Here is a 12,651-nt window from a genome sequence, read left to right on the forward strand (position 1 = left end):
GTGACTGACTGAGAATGTAGGAGTCGTGGACAATCCCTGGGAATTGAGCCCTGGGCTCAGACCTGTAGGTGGTCGCAGACCAGCTGAACAGTCAGTGGGTGGAAGCCCTTGCGGTTGACATAGTTGACCACTTGCTGCGACAGAGATCTGAGCAACACGTGAGTGCAGTTGATGGCCCCCTGCACCTGTGGGAAACCCGAGTTCTGGACAAATCCACTCGCTCTTGCATCCTGGCTTTCCTGGTCCCAGGCAGAATGCACAAAGTTGTGTGCCCTCACAAAGATGGCGTCCGTGACCTCATGGATGCATTTATGGGTGGAGGCTTGCAATATCCCACATGGGTCACCTGTGGAGCCCTGAAAGAAGCCACTGGTGCAAAAATTGAGGGCTGTGGTCACTTTCACGGCCACAGGCAGTGGAGGACCTCCATAACCTCGTAGTGCCAAATCCTGCAGCAGGTGGCAGATGTGACCGACCAGTTCCCTAGACATGCGCAGTCTTCGGAGACACTGGTTCTTGGTCATCTTCAGATGGCGTCTAAGGTCCCTGGGTCTAGCTTGCCAACCAGTGGCAGCATACTGTGGCTCTTCAGCAGTGTGTGCGGAAGCCCCAGTCGCCCCTTCTTCCTGAGGGTGCTGCTCTTCCCTCTGTGCAGCCAGACACCTCCGTCACTCTCTTCTCCTTCGTCTCTGCTTTCTGTACTTCATGAGGCATACAGCTAGTTCACCAGGCTTCATGCCCCTGATAGACACCATCTGCAGGGTGAAAGAGAGAGGTGCGTGGGTTAGCAGGGGTATTTTAAGAACCTTTCTTGGTTAAATCTGAAGGCCCTTTAACACAGTCCGGGGAGTGCTGGCCACCACTTGGATGGTCAGAGTTTAGTGCACTGCATGGCTGCCTGAAACCCCACCCTCCTCCAGCCCATTCCACCTGACCGATTGATGGCAGCTTTTCCCACTGGACTGCATGCTGTGTTCTCAGCTCAGGCACAGGCATTCTCCTAACCTGCGCTGCAAGACTGCACTGTTAGCTTGAACTGTGGGGGAGACTGGTCCAAACCGGGATGATGGCATTGCCAGGGACTGTGAGTCCATCCACCAGTGACTGCTCCAGCTTTAGCAAGGAGATTGTACAATTTTCCCAGTCGTGCAACTGTTTTGCAGTCTGCTAAAATGCTTACTAGTTTGCCCTCTGTGCCCAAGGGACAAAAAGCTCTTGAGCACTTGGTGGCACTTTCAAGCCTTTGCGTTGCGTCTGAGCTGACTCAGCTGCAGTGGAATGATCACTTTATACAAGGTGTCCCTAATGCGTGGCCACTTCCCTCCCCCACACCCCACATATGCTTGTGCACTGCAATCAACCACAGTGTAGCCCTTGCCCCTCCCACCACCACCCCCCCACAACTCGTCTCAACCGCAGGACAGCCCTTGGCCCCCACCAACACGCCTCAACCTTGAAGTCCAACAGGCAACCCTTGCGACGCTCTGCAAAGTTACTGTGCACTCACCTTCGAGTTCCTCTCGAAGTGCAGCCCATCAAGTGCACGCCTTATGTATGCTGTTGTGAAACACATCGGCATGGTCCAACAATCCAGCGTGGGGGGGGGTGGGGGTGGGGGTGGGGGGGGGTGATTCCAGCGGGCTGGCCTTATAATAATATGCAGATGTATTACAATGAGGTTCCCGACGTCCGACGGCGGGAAACGTGGCCCGCCATTGACGGGCAGAGCGGCTGATCGCAAACTGTTTTCACAACGTCGTGAAACTCAATTTTGGCCTTCGCGGCATATTGTCCGCTCACGCCACCGAACATGCCCGATGCCAGCGGGCACGGAATATTCCATCCTAAGTGTGTATACAGGCACTTCACAAATCAGAAGTTCCAACTTAGCTTAAACCCTAAAGCCGATCACAGTTCCTCGGCAGTTTTCTTCCTCCCGAGTTAAATGGTCCTCATGCATGTGAAAATGGAAATCATATCAGTTGAGCCTTCATGGCACGTTCACTGTACTTTGTGAACTGCTTAATACAAGAAATCATTTTTTTTGTTAAGTATATCTTACGACACTCTGATTAAAAGCTGGGAGTGGAGGGAAACATTCCTTCCTGGGTTTCAGTCTATCTTCTGCTTTCATTCATTGATGTATTAAATCAATAAATTTAAAGTCAAAAGACATAAAGCATTCTGCCCCTGATTTTGCGATGTGGGATATCAGTGTATAAATCCAAAATGTTCTCTCTAGCACTCTGACAAAGGCGTAACCCCATTAACTGGCTAAACATCTCTGCTAAAATAGTGGGAAGCAGAATTTCAGGTTATCCCCCAGCACCGTCACACAGGCTGTATTTTATATTTCAAATGATCGTGAAATTTGCTATTCAAAATTAATTCCTCCAAGAGCATTAAAATGCTGAATTTGCTTGCTCCAATCTTCTTTTACTTTTCATTTTATGACTTCATTTTTACTGTTTGAAGCCCAAACATTTCACATATATTTTTTTTAAATCCCATGTGATTTGCTTTGAACAAACTCTGATTTGGGGTGATGTGTGGATTGCAAATAAAACTGAAAGCAAACGAAAAAAAAAAAATCCCCTGTCCTTTTAAGGATAACTTCAACATTTAAAAAAAATTAAACTCAATTCCTATACAAGAGAGAATATGAACATGAGATATATGAAACTCTGCTATTAAATATTGAAGTAATTGGTTGAAAGTTGCACCTGATTTTTGTGGGGGGGGATGGAGGAATTATTTCCTCATTCACTTCTATGTTATAAAGTGCAGCTACTCGTTTAACAACACAGCCATAAACTACGATATTAAGAATTCTCATTCCAGCCAAAGCTCCCTCCACCCACAACCTAAAGCAATCTGAAAAGACTAAAAAGAAGACAAAACTTGGCCTTTCGTGACCCTACATAACTAGGTCCGTTCATATTTCAATCTGTTTGTGTGCAAAGGCAGCCAGCCACATGAAAATGCTAAGCTCAGGCCAAGCCACCTTCCTCCAACTACCCTGACACAAAACCAGCATAATAACTTTCACAGTTTCTTATGCCATAAGATCGCTTCGGAATTTGGACAATATGCACAGCAAAGATCAGATTCTCTTTCGAGTGACAAGACTACATTTTCTCAGTAAGCACCCTTTTCCCCTCCCCCACATAGGAGTAACTCTCTACTTTGTTTAATAGAAAAGCAGTAAAAAAAATGTTCTCACATCTTCACTTATTTTATACAGTTCTCCTGTAGTCATACAGAGAAGGCCTTTGTGTGTGACCTTCCGTGTGCACCCATTCAAGGCGTGATATACCTAAAAGGAAATAAAACAAATTTTAAAATTTATGTTTGGTATTTCTCTGAAAGGTTTTGCACACAATCTGGCTTCTCTCTAATCTATTTTTTTTTTTAAATGTCTACCATAAGTGAACATCTTTCGTCAAACTGAACTGATTCTGCTGAAATGGCTCGGAGAAAATTCATTAGCAGTTTAGTTAAAAACTTCAAAGTGCCTCTTAATAAATATTGCTTCTGTAGCAATTATGTTCAAATAAAATCAATGGAGGTTGACACGAATAAGCTTACAAGTGATTATATGTACAGAGGTTGACTCTGTTAACAGTTTAATTGTTCAGGCTGCTTCCTGAGGATTTCTGTGATGATGGGCATGTTGCTGTTTTAATTTTTAATGCCAACAACGTCAAAAAAAAAATAACATTTTGAATTTCTGGAATAACAGGCTTGTAAAAAAAAAATCAAAGAAACTATTTGCATAGTCAAGGTACAACTTCAACATTTCACAGGCACAAAACTGTACATTGTAGATTGGAGGGCTCAAGGAAGGTTGATATAATAAGGCTCAAAATCGGAACAGCTCCCAAATCGCAATCCTTTTTCATGCATTATTGTGATCTACATTAAAAAGGCAAAAATAAAATCTTAACACAGCGGGTCTCTGCTCTAGAGTATATTTTCCTATAAGGCATTTTTTTTTTATTAATACTGTACGCAGGTCCATGCAGCTGTGAAAATTACTCAGAGTCAATTTTATTCATTTAGAAGCCAAACTGCTTTTATGCTACACCAAAGCATAATAGTATTTTGTGCTCAATGGACGGTGCCCTGATACAGTTTATGTGGCTTGAACTCATTCATTGCCGTGAGCATGAAATTCAACAGATTTGCCTCTAGACACACAGTTTGGCAGAGGAATTCATTTCCTTTCTGTTTTGTAATATGAATGCAATTGTTTGAAAAAAATAACTTCATATAATGTATACATTTACATTAACTGCCGCAATCTGCTGAAAGACTGATTATGCTAGCATTCATATCTACCCACATGAAACTCCAATGCCCTGTTGCCATACAAAAGACTGGGACAAATTACTTATTTATATATACAGAACTCACTCATAATGGCCAGCTGCAGGTATTTTTGGAAAGTGCATTTTAATAAGCTTCTATTCAGGGTGTACAAATGGGGAAGAAACAGTTTACACTATAGAGTTAAACGCATAGGGCTTCCCATTCTACCAGCGAAATCAATCATTTGTCCAGACTGTGGGAGTCAGATTTAGTTAGTGAAAAGAGCCCCATATATAAACAAGTCAATAACTCATTGTGTGCTATTGTTTGTCTGAAGCAGTGTGCTTACAAAAAGCTGCCCCACTCCTCTTAGAATGAGTGTCACTATATTCAGACACTGGGAGAGGTTCCTTTGTTTCTATCGGGTACTGGCTGGCGTTTATGTATGGGAAAGAGAAGTGACCGATTAGAGTCCCCCCAAAAAGAAACCTTGCCACCATCGTACACTGCACTTAAGCGTTCTTTATTTACATAGAATTTATTCTGCTAAATGTGAACAAGTGAATTTAGATGTGCCATTACACCTACTTACCTCTTTAACACTATCATGCCTTTCTGAACTTCAAATCTGCACTCTTGCATCAAAATAGCCAGCCACGGGTCTTTGTAACTGCAAGAGATTCTTTAAAAAAACACCAGGGCTGGCTGGTGCTGTTAACATGCTGGATTGAAATGCCACATAGCAAGCACTGATGTTACAAACTTTGTAATGTGATGAAAAAAGTACAAAGGCTAATGGGGAAGTTTGGCAGTCTGTTCCCGATAGTTCCCGGCTGAATCGATTGCCTTCTAAAATGTAAATGCACAATGACTGCTGGATTGTTGGCAAGCCTCAGTATACAGCGTGCATCCCACTGCAAGAAGAATTAGATTTTATTTCCTGGCTAATTTTGCCTGAAGCTTAAGTGAGCCTTCACACTAATCTTAGAGACACTGGCCATCTACCTACAGACTGCAGAGTAATTCTCTCAAGATGCTGAGGAGACTATTGTGAGAATGGTTAATGCTGGAATTAGTGTTTTTTTCTAATGTTAAACATTTCGTACCTTAACAAAAAAACAGAGAGTAGAAATTATTAAGTTTACAGACGTATGTAACCCTCTTGAATAGCCCATTACGTTAAAATTGCTTGTTAAGTTCACAATAGTAACCAAATTCGATTTTCTCTCTTGGAACAATGATTTCTCTCCTCCTGTTTTAGGGGAGCCTAGTTCTGAACCTTGGTACCGTGACTCCAGCCTCAGCTAGTGTGGCATGATCAGCCGATAAGAGAAAAGCTTTAAGGAAAAGTGGGAGGGGTAGAGGCGACCAAAACTGGTGATGGCCCATCAATCCACCCTTCCTGAGGCTGATTATTCTGTTTACGTGTAGCCCTCCAACAAGCCCGTCAGCCACGAGCAGGTGAAAGCTCATCACGATGATGGCTGATGAAGTCAAGGCCACAGGCCGAGTTCAGAGCCTCCCAATGCTAAAACTAATTTTTTTTAAATTTTGCTTCATATTAATATCTTCATTGCTATCTCTATAGATGTGCATTCCTAATAGCAACACATGGACTGCAGCAGCTCATGAAGGAGGCTCACCAACACCTTCTCAAGAGTAATGAGGGATGTGCAATAAATGCTGACCTTGCCAGTAACGTTCACATCCCATGAACAAATAAAAAAAAATTCTTCTTATCACAGTCACTGGATAAAAAAACAATTTTTGACTCGTTTTATGGAAATAGAGGAAAAATCCGTTGTCAGTTTCATTCGGCTTAATGAAGCCCTGGAGGTACAGCTAAATAGAAGTTGTGTTGGTAAATAGCTGAAGGAGGAATTCATTAAAAAATTAAGCTGCTACATAATAGATTTCTAATTTAAAGACTTGAACGAATACAACTGTGCACAATCCATAGACTGGAGATTTCTGCTCCTAAAGTATGCAGTGATACTTCGGAATTAAACCCAATTCCTTTCCTTCCTGTCTTATATGTCGGTCTAGCATTTTTTCTGTGCAGTACAAAGTCTGACCTAGCTTGTGAAGCTCAGAGTTGGCAGCTGTGATTGCAGTGCAGATTTCACACAGTGTAATTACTGCAGTGACACTAGGACTGAGAGGTAGAGAGAAAAAAAACCCTACAGGTTATTAGTACTAAACACTGGGAGAAATCAACGAGAGTCAATGCGTAATTTTGAGGACTATCAAGCCTCATCAGGAACAGCAGGGAGGAAAGTGCTGTACTTCATCATCTCACTCTCCTACTTTTGTTGAAAATTACAGTAATTAAAAAAGAGCTAAGTACTTCTCAGGCAAGGGGTCTTTTTCTTTATCCATCACCTTCTAGTTCACTGCTGATTTTGCCTGACCTTTTCTGGTGAAGTCTATCAGAGTCACCACAGATCTTTGTTGAGTGCTTCTCTAAAAGCTAATTACTATCCACTGGATGATTCAGTATTGATCAGAAAAGGTAGCACAGCAATTGAGAGGACCAACACCCAGGCATTGGCAATCGAAAGGTAATTCCAGCCCCATAGAAACCAGCCTTTCTATTCCACTTATTAGAAGCAGCTGTGATGTTTTCAAATCGATAGGCAGCACTGGATAGATTTTTTTGACTAAAACCTTTCTTCGATGATGGGGACAATCAGTGGCCTAGGACATCAAAGGCCTTGATCCTAATGCTGTGCCCTGAGTCTCTCTTTTCTGTTGGCAAACAACCATACTGTTAGGAGGAATGCAACACTTTAATTTTAAATTGAGTCATTGTCACATTGCTCCCAACATTTGTAGCACTAGATTTTGAGTATCTACATACGTAATACCAAAACTCATTTTTTTACATTGCTTCAAATCATACCACAAAATCATTTTTATTCTTGATAGTCTCTTTATTATAAGCCCATTTTAAAAACCTTTTTTCTTGGGCTCATTGTTGTTTATAGAATAAATCCTTTTTGAATGTGGACTGTCAATAATCCCCTGCTTCAGAAATGTCACTAAGATTTCACATATTTCAATGTGTTACATACAACACTAAATTCATTCCTCATCTATTAAACATGTGCTCACTAAATCTAGGATGGCAGCCTAGAAACAGACAAATGTTTATTGCCCACGTAGGTAATTCCCTTGTCCACTATTCTAACAGAGGCATTAATTTGCCTAAAATAAGGAGATAAGGCCTGCATTAAAATATCGCACAAAGGGATGTCATATGAAAATGTTAAGTGTTCATCTATTAATCTCGGCATCAGTTATTTCTTGGCCACAAAGTTTGCACAGAGGAGCTGTTGGACAAAAAATTCATTGCATTTGTACGAACTACAAAGTTACACGAATAAGCAAGCCATGGGGGGTGGTGGAAGGGGGGGAAGGTTGGGCACAATTGGAATTAAAAAGAATGCCGTATATGGGTGCCATCCTTTTGAAACAGTGCACGCTTACAATTTTTATGCTTCATTCACCTGTACTGCCTAACCCTGTGACCTGTACCTGGAGGCAAAATGCTCAGAAGAAGGAGGATACAAAAAAAAACTTCAGCACATAAAAGGGGCTCAATGGGAATATAAAATCAACACCCATCACTGAAGTAAAAGCATCAAAGCCAATTGAAGTCTAATATAGAAAGAAGCAAGTCACAGAGTGCATGTGGAAGAATAATAAAAAAAATTACTAATGGTCATGGACAAAGCCAAGCTCCACCAGAACACCAGGTGTAATTTTAGTCTGCCAGTGCATATTTTGATGAACTCTGCTTTATAATAGCAATTCTCCCTTTAAATTCTGACTGCTAGCAGCGTGAAAACCTGCACCCCTTCATCAGCCTCTTATGCTTGGTGTGATTTCAGTTCACAGCCTCTCTATTGACACCATGGCAGGTGTTCACTAAACAACTTTATTTCTCTCTACTAGAATACAGACTGCACTGAAGTGTAATCTCCCTGCTGCCTGCTTGTGTTTTATTTCATAAGAATCTATACAACACGAAAGACAGGGAGAGAAGTGGGGGGCGGTGGTGAAAGAGAGCCTCAATAGAATGGGCAAGCACGTGTTTTGTCCTGGGGATTTGTCAGACATTCTCAGATTACTATTACTGTATTCCCTAGCTTTCATTTGAAACCTTCCAAAAAAAACTTACTGGAATTAATCAACCATTCTCAGCAACGCAAAGAGCTGATAGCTTCAGAAAGAACATGCCTGAGGTTGTACTTTACAGAGTTTCCCCGCTTCAGAGAGAAAAATTTGCAAGCATTTGTTTCAGAGGCCTCAATAAAGGTCCTTTTCACTTTGTACCAATATAATGTCAAAGAGTAAATATTTAATTAGAAAGTATATTTCAATGTACATAAGATGAAGTTACATTGAAGAAAATCCTATAAGTTCCAGAGGACATTTTGTACCTATGGTCATTGCTCCTCTCTATCTATACCTCTGCAGCCAGCTTACACCCACAGTGCTTGGGCCCATTTGTTCAGGAGCTTTCATGCTAGCATAATTTTTTAATTCCAGGCAATTTTTTTGCTATCAATCTCTCTTAGTCATTTATTTTCCAGCTATTTTTCATTTTATACTTCACTTCAAAACAATATTAGAGCCACTTAGCAGAAGTTGGTAAATGTAGGCTGCACCTGCCCATGAAATGTATGAAGAGGGTTTCCTTTCACACCAACGCTAAACCCAGTTGCAGGGTAAGGCACAACTTGATTCCAGGACCAAGTGAAGTGAGACTCCCTCCTCCAGGGAGGCTTATTCTCCTTCACGCCAAAATCAGTGCTGCCCTTCACTCCAGATTTATGCGATACTTTTATCCAGTGTGAAGCAAGTGGACAGGAGACAGTTCTTCAATATCATCTCCTTTTGCCTTGCTCCTTCATCGCTTTTGTCATTTAATCACTCCTAATGTCCACCGTATCACAGACCCCTCTTTTCCCTGGCTCTGTACCTGCTTAAAAGCCATTTATCTCTAAAATTTTCCAGCTCTGATGAAAGGTCATTGACCTGAAACATTATCCATCTCAACAGATGCTGCCTGACCTGCTGAGTGTTTCCAGCATTTTCTGGGATTATTTCAAACAGACAGGTAACCTAGCCTCTGTTGTTTTATACGGTTGTCGTAAATATGCAGCCTTAAGACTTCCTTACTATAATGAGTCAGAACTGGTTGAGATATCGCAGCCGTACAAATTGAAGCAAGAAATCTTGCACTGCAGCTGGGCTTTTGATCTTTAAGTATAGTCCTCATAATGTAATCAATTTACCATCAGCCACTATTAATGATGAAAACACCAAGGGAGCCAACATTTGCTGTTAGCACAAAAGGCCATAATTTATAGGAAAATAGTTGGGAAGCTCTTTTTCCTGCCTACCTGATACACTTTTGGCGTAAAAGTTATACAGATGGCAAATAAAAACAGAAAATGCTAGAAATACTCAGCAGGTCAGGCAGCATCTATGGAGAGAGAAACAGAGTTAACGTTTCAGGTTTGTACCCTTCACCGTCATTCTGATGTAGGGTCACAGGTTAACTCTGTTTTCTCTCCACCTGACCTGCTGAGTATTTCCATTTTCTGTTTCTATTTCAGATTTTCCGCATCCGCATTATTTTGCTTTCATACTGTTATTTTGACCCATTGTAGAATTTGTGAGGGAGGAGTTCGACATCAAAAATACGATACCATAACGTTAACTTTTTTAATTGATTCAAAAGATGCAGCGGCTTTGCATTTTTTTCCATGAGCTTAGTATACCTAGTTCTGTATTATGACGTTCAGAACAGGTTGTCAGAATGCAGGTCCCGGTGTGAAATCTGGAAGGAAATTAAGTCATTAAGTAAAGTCTTTTTCAGGTAACACGGTGTACAAAAGAACAGTGGGCTGTTGCTTTCCTGGCTCCGTTTTCCTTACAGGTGAATTCCCAATTTTTTTTTTCTGTCACCAGGGAAGGTACTGATGGAAAAAAGAGGTGTCGCCACACAAGGGCAGAGGTAGCAACAGCAGGCATGTCACCCCCTGCTGCCCCAGTGTTCTTTTGAATACCCAGCCATACTATAGGCGTTTGCTAGAGGCCAGGCTACTGTCCAACCTTTTGGTTCAGGAATGCTGCATGGCATAGGAGGCACACAGAAAGGATTATTTTTTGGAAAATAAAGCAAAATAAAAAGGGGTGACCTCACTTTTAGAAAAATGCCTGTTGTACTGAATGTTTAGACAGTTGTATGCATTACCAACCCAGTAATATTGTTGTAAGCCACCAACATGGAATATTTGCAATGTAAGCAATGTGTTGCAATCCATTTATTAGCAAATTAAGAGCCTCTAACAGGAGTAGAGGCTTCATTCTGAAAATTATCATTAGCACCAGATGAATACACAGCTGACGTGAATGTAATTCTCACTCAAGGCCAAAAATTTTTATGTGCCCACAATTCTTGAACCAGCAGCATAACATTTAAAAGTACAATCCCGATTCAAGCATACGCTGTTCATGTTTTCATTGCTCAGTGTGCTGTTTGCCATTCCAGTCACCTTTCACGCACTCATATCTTTGTTGCAAAGATTAGATTTTGCATAATAAATTGTTTTAATTTAAATTCTGTTGCAGCACGCATGGTTAAACGGTCAAGATATCACTATTTTAAATTGGGCATCTTCCATAAGCAGTTTGCAGGATTCTTGATTCAGGTAAAAACAATTTGTGTAAACTAGTGCAGTGTAAAAATTCAGCTGTACAATCTGTACATTTGATTTTTTGGCTTAACAGAAAATAAAAAGAAAACCAAATGCTAGGAACCTGAAAGGAATAACAGTAAAAGCTGGAAATGAGATCGGGTAGAAGGAGAGCTTTAATTTTATACGGTACCTTTTGTCATATGTGGGCCTGGCACATAGAGGGATAACATGGGACTGAGTAGAGTGCTGCCCATTCAGTGATGTAAGAGAACACATGATGCGTGTCTAGGGGGTCAGTCTAGTGTTGGACAAAGCCATGTGCACAAGCAAGCATGGAGACAATTCCTAGCTTTCACCCTTTATTGTGTGTGTATATATATATATATCGTCCTTGTAATTATAAATACATATGGGCCAGGATCTTCCATTTGGCGTGCGGGGGCGGGCCCTGCATGCCTACACGTAAAATGACACGCTGTGATGTCGGGTGTGCATCCCAACATCACTGCGCGTCATTTCGATCTTCAGTTCGGCGAGCACACACCGGGGTCGGCTGCGTGTCCGCCGAACTGTCAAAGGCCTGTTAAGGCCATTAATTAACTAATTAAACTGATTGTCAGGGCTGCCCGTCCAACCTTAAGGTTGGAGGACAGGCGAAGAGCCCAGGCAGCTTTCACATTTTTCATGATACCTCATCCACGGCGGGATGAGGTTTCATGAAGTGTTTATTAATTAAATAAAATGTCTTCTGAAAATTCATAAACGTGTCTCAGCTCATGTGACAATGTCACATGAGGGGACATGCCTGAGTAATTTTATTTTTTCTTTTTTGCAATGTTTTAATATTAAATCATCAGCTCCATGCCTCAGGGAGATTTCTGCGCTCTTTCGCACGCATGTGTGAAAAAGCGTAGGCCCCGACTCTCCCTCCTCCCCCCCCCGCCCACGCAGGTAGCGCTGAGTACTTCCGGGTGCGCATCACACCGGGCGGGCCTTAATTGGTCCGCCCACGCAAAATGGCGGCATGCAGCTGATTGTGGGCGGCAATCGGCTCTGCGCCCGCCTGCTCCCTCTCCCAAACCGCCTGCCCAATGGGGAGAAAATTCTCCCCATAGTTAACCTACTTAAGACCATGGTGACTTCATTAAGACCCACTGAATGGTATCCAATACACCTTTCATGTTCTCAAAACATCTTAAAGCTCTTTGCATGAATGAATAACTTTAGAAACACAGTCATGGTTGTTTTGTAGGCAAACCGCAGCAGCCATTTTAGGCTCAGCAAAGTCCTACCAAGAGCAGTGAGTTGAATGACCAGTTAGCCCTCTTTTCGATGCTGCTTGTTGTGACATAAATATTGGCACCAGAAGATCCATGGGGTCAATTATGTGCACTTGAAGGAGCAGAAAGGACCTTGGTTCAATGTCTCATTCAAAAGGTGGCACCTCTGACAATGCAGGGCTCTCTCATTACCGGATTGAAAGATTTGCCTGGATTTATAATACTTCAGGCATGCTTGAATCTTCATTTTCTGCCACAGAATTGACATTGCTTTCACTGAATCAAGGAATCACCAGGGTTGTTAGCATCTGAAACACAAGTTAATTTGTCGATGCAGGATACAGTAC

At 41.9% G+C, this 12,651-nt stretch overlaps 1 protein-coding gene across 1 annotated transcript in view; it reads right to left on the reverse strand.

The window, feature by feature from the left end:
* LOC144684249 (doublecortin domain-containing protein 1-like) overlaps nt 1-12,651 on the reverse strand; it is a 337,405-nt gene that overhangs the window by 192,896 nt on the left and 131,858 nt on the right. Inside the window, exon 8 of the mRNA XM_078547886.1 lies at nt 3,224-3,316. Coding sequence (XP_078404012.1) covers nt 3,224-3,316 — 93 coding nt within the window. The remainder of the gene's footprint in view (nt 1-3,223; nt 3,317-12,651) is intronic.

Source organism: Cetorhinus maximus, chromosome 9 (genome assembly GCF_964194155.1).
Source record: "Cetorhinus maximus chromosome 9, sCetMax3.hap1.1, whole genome shotgun sequence".
NCBI classification, from domain to species: Eukaryota; Metazoa; Chordata; class Chondrichthyes; order Lamniformes; family Cetorhinidae; genus Cetorhinus; species Cetorhinus maximus.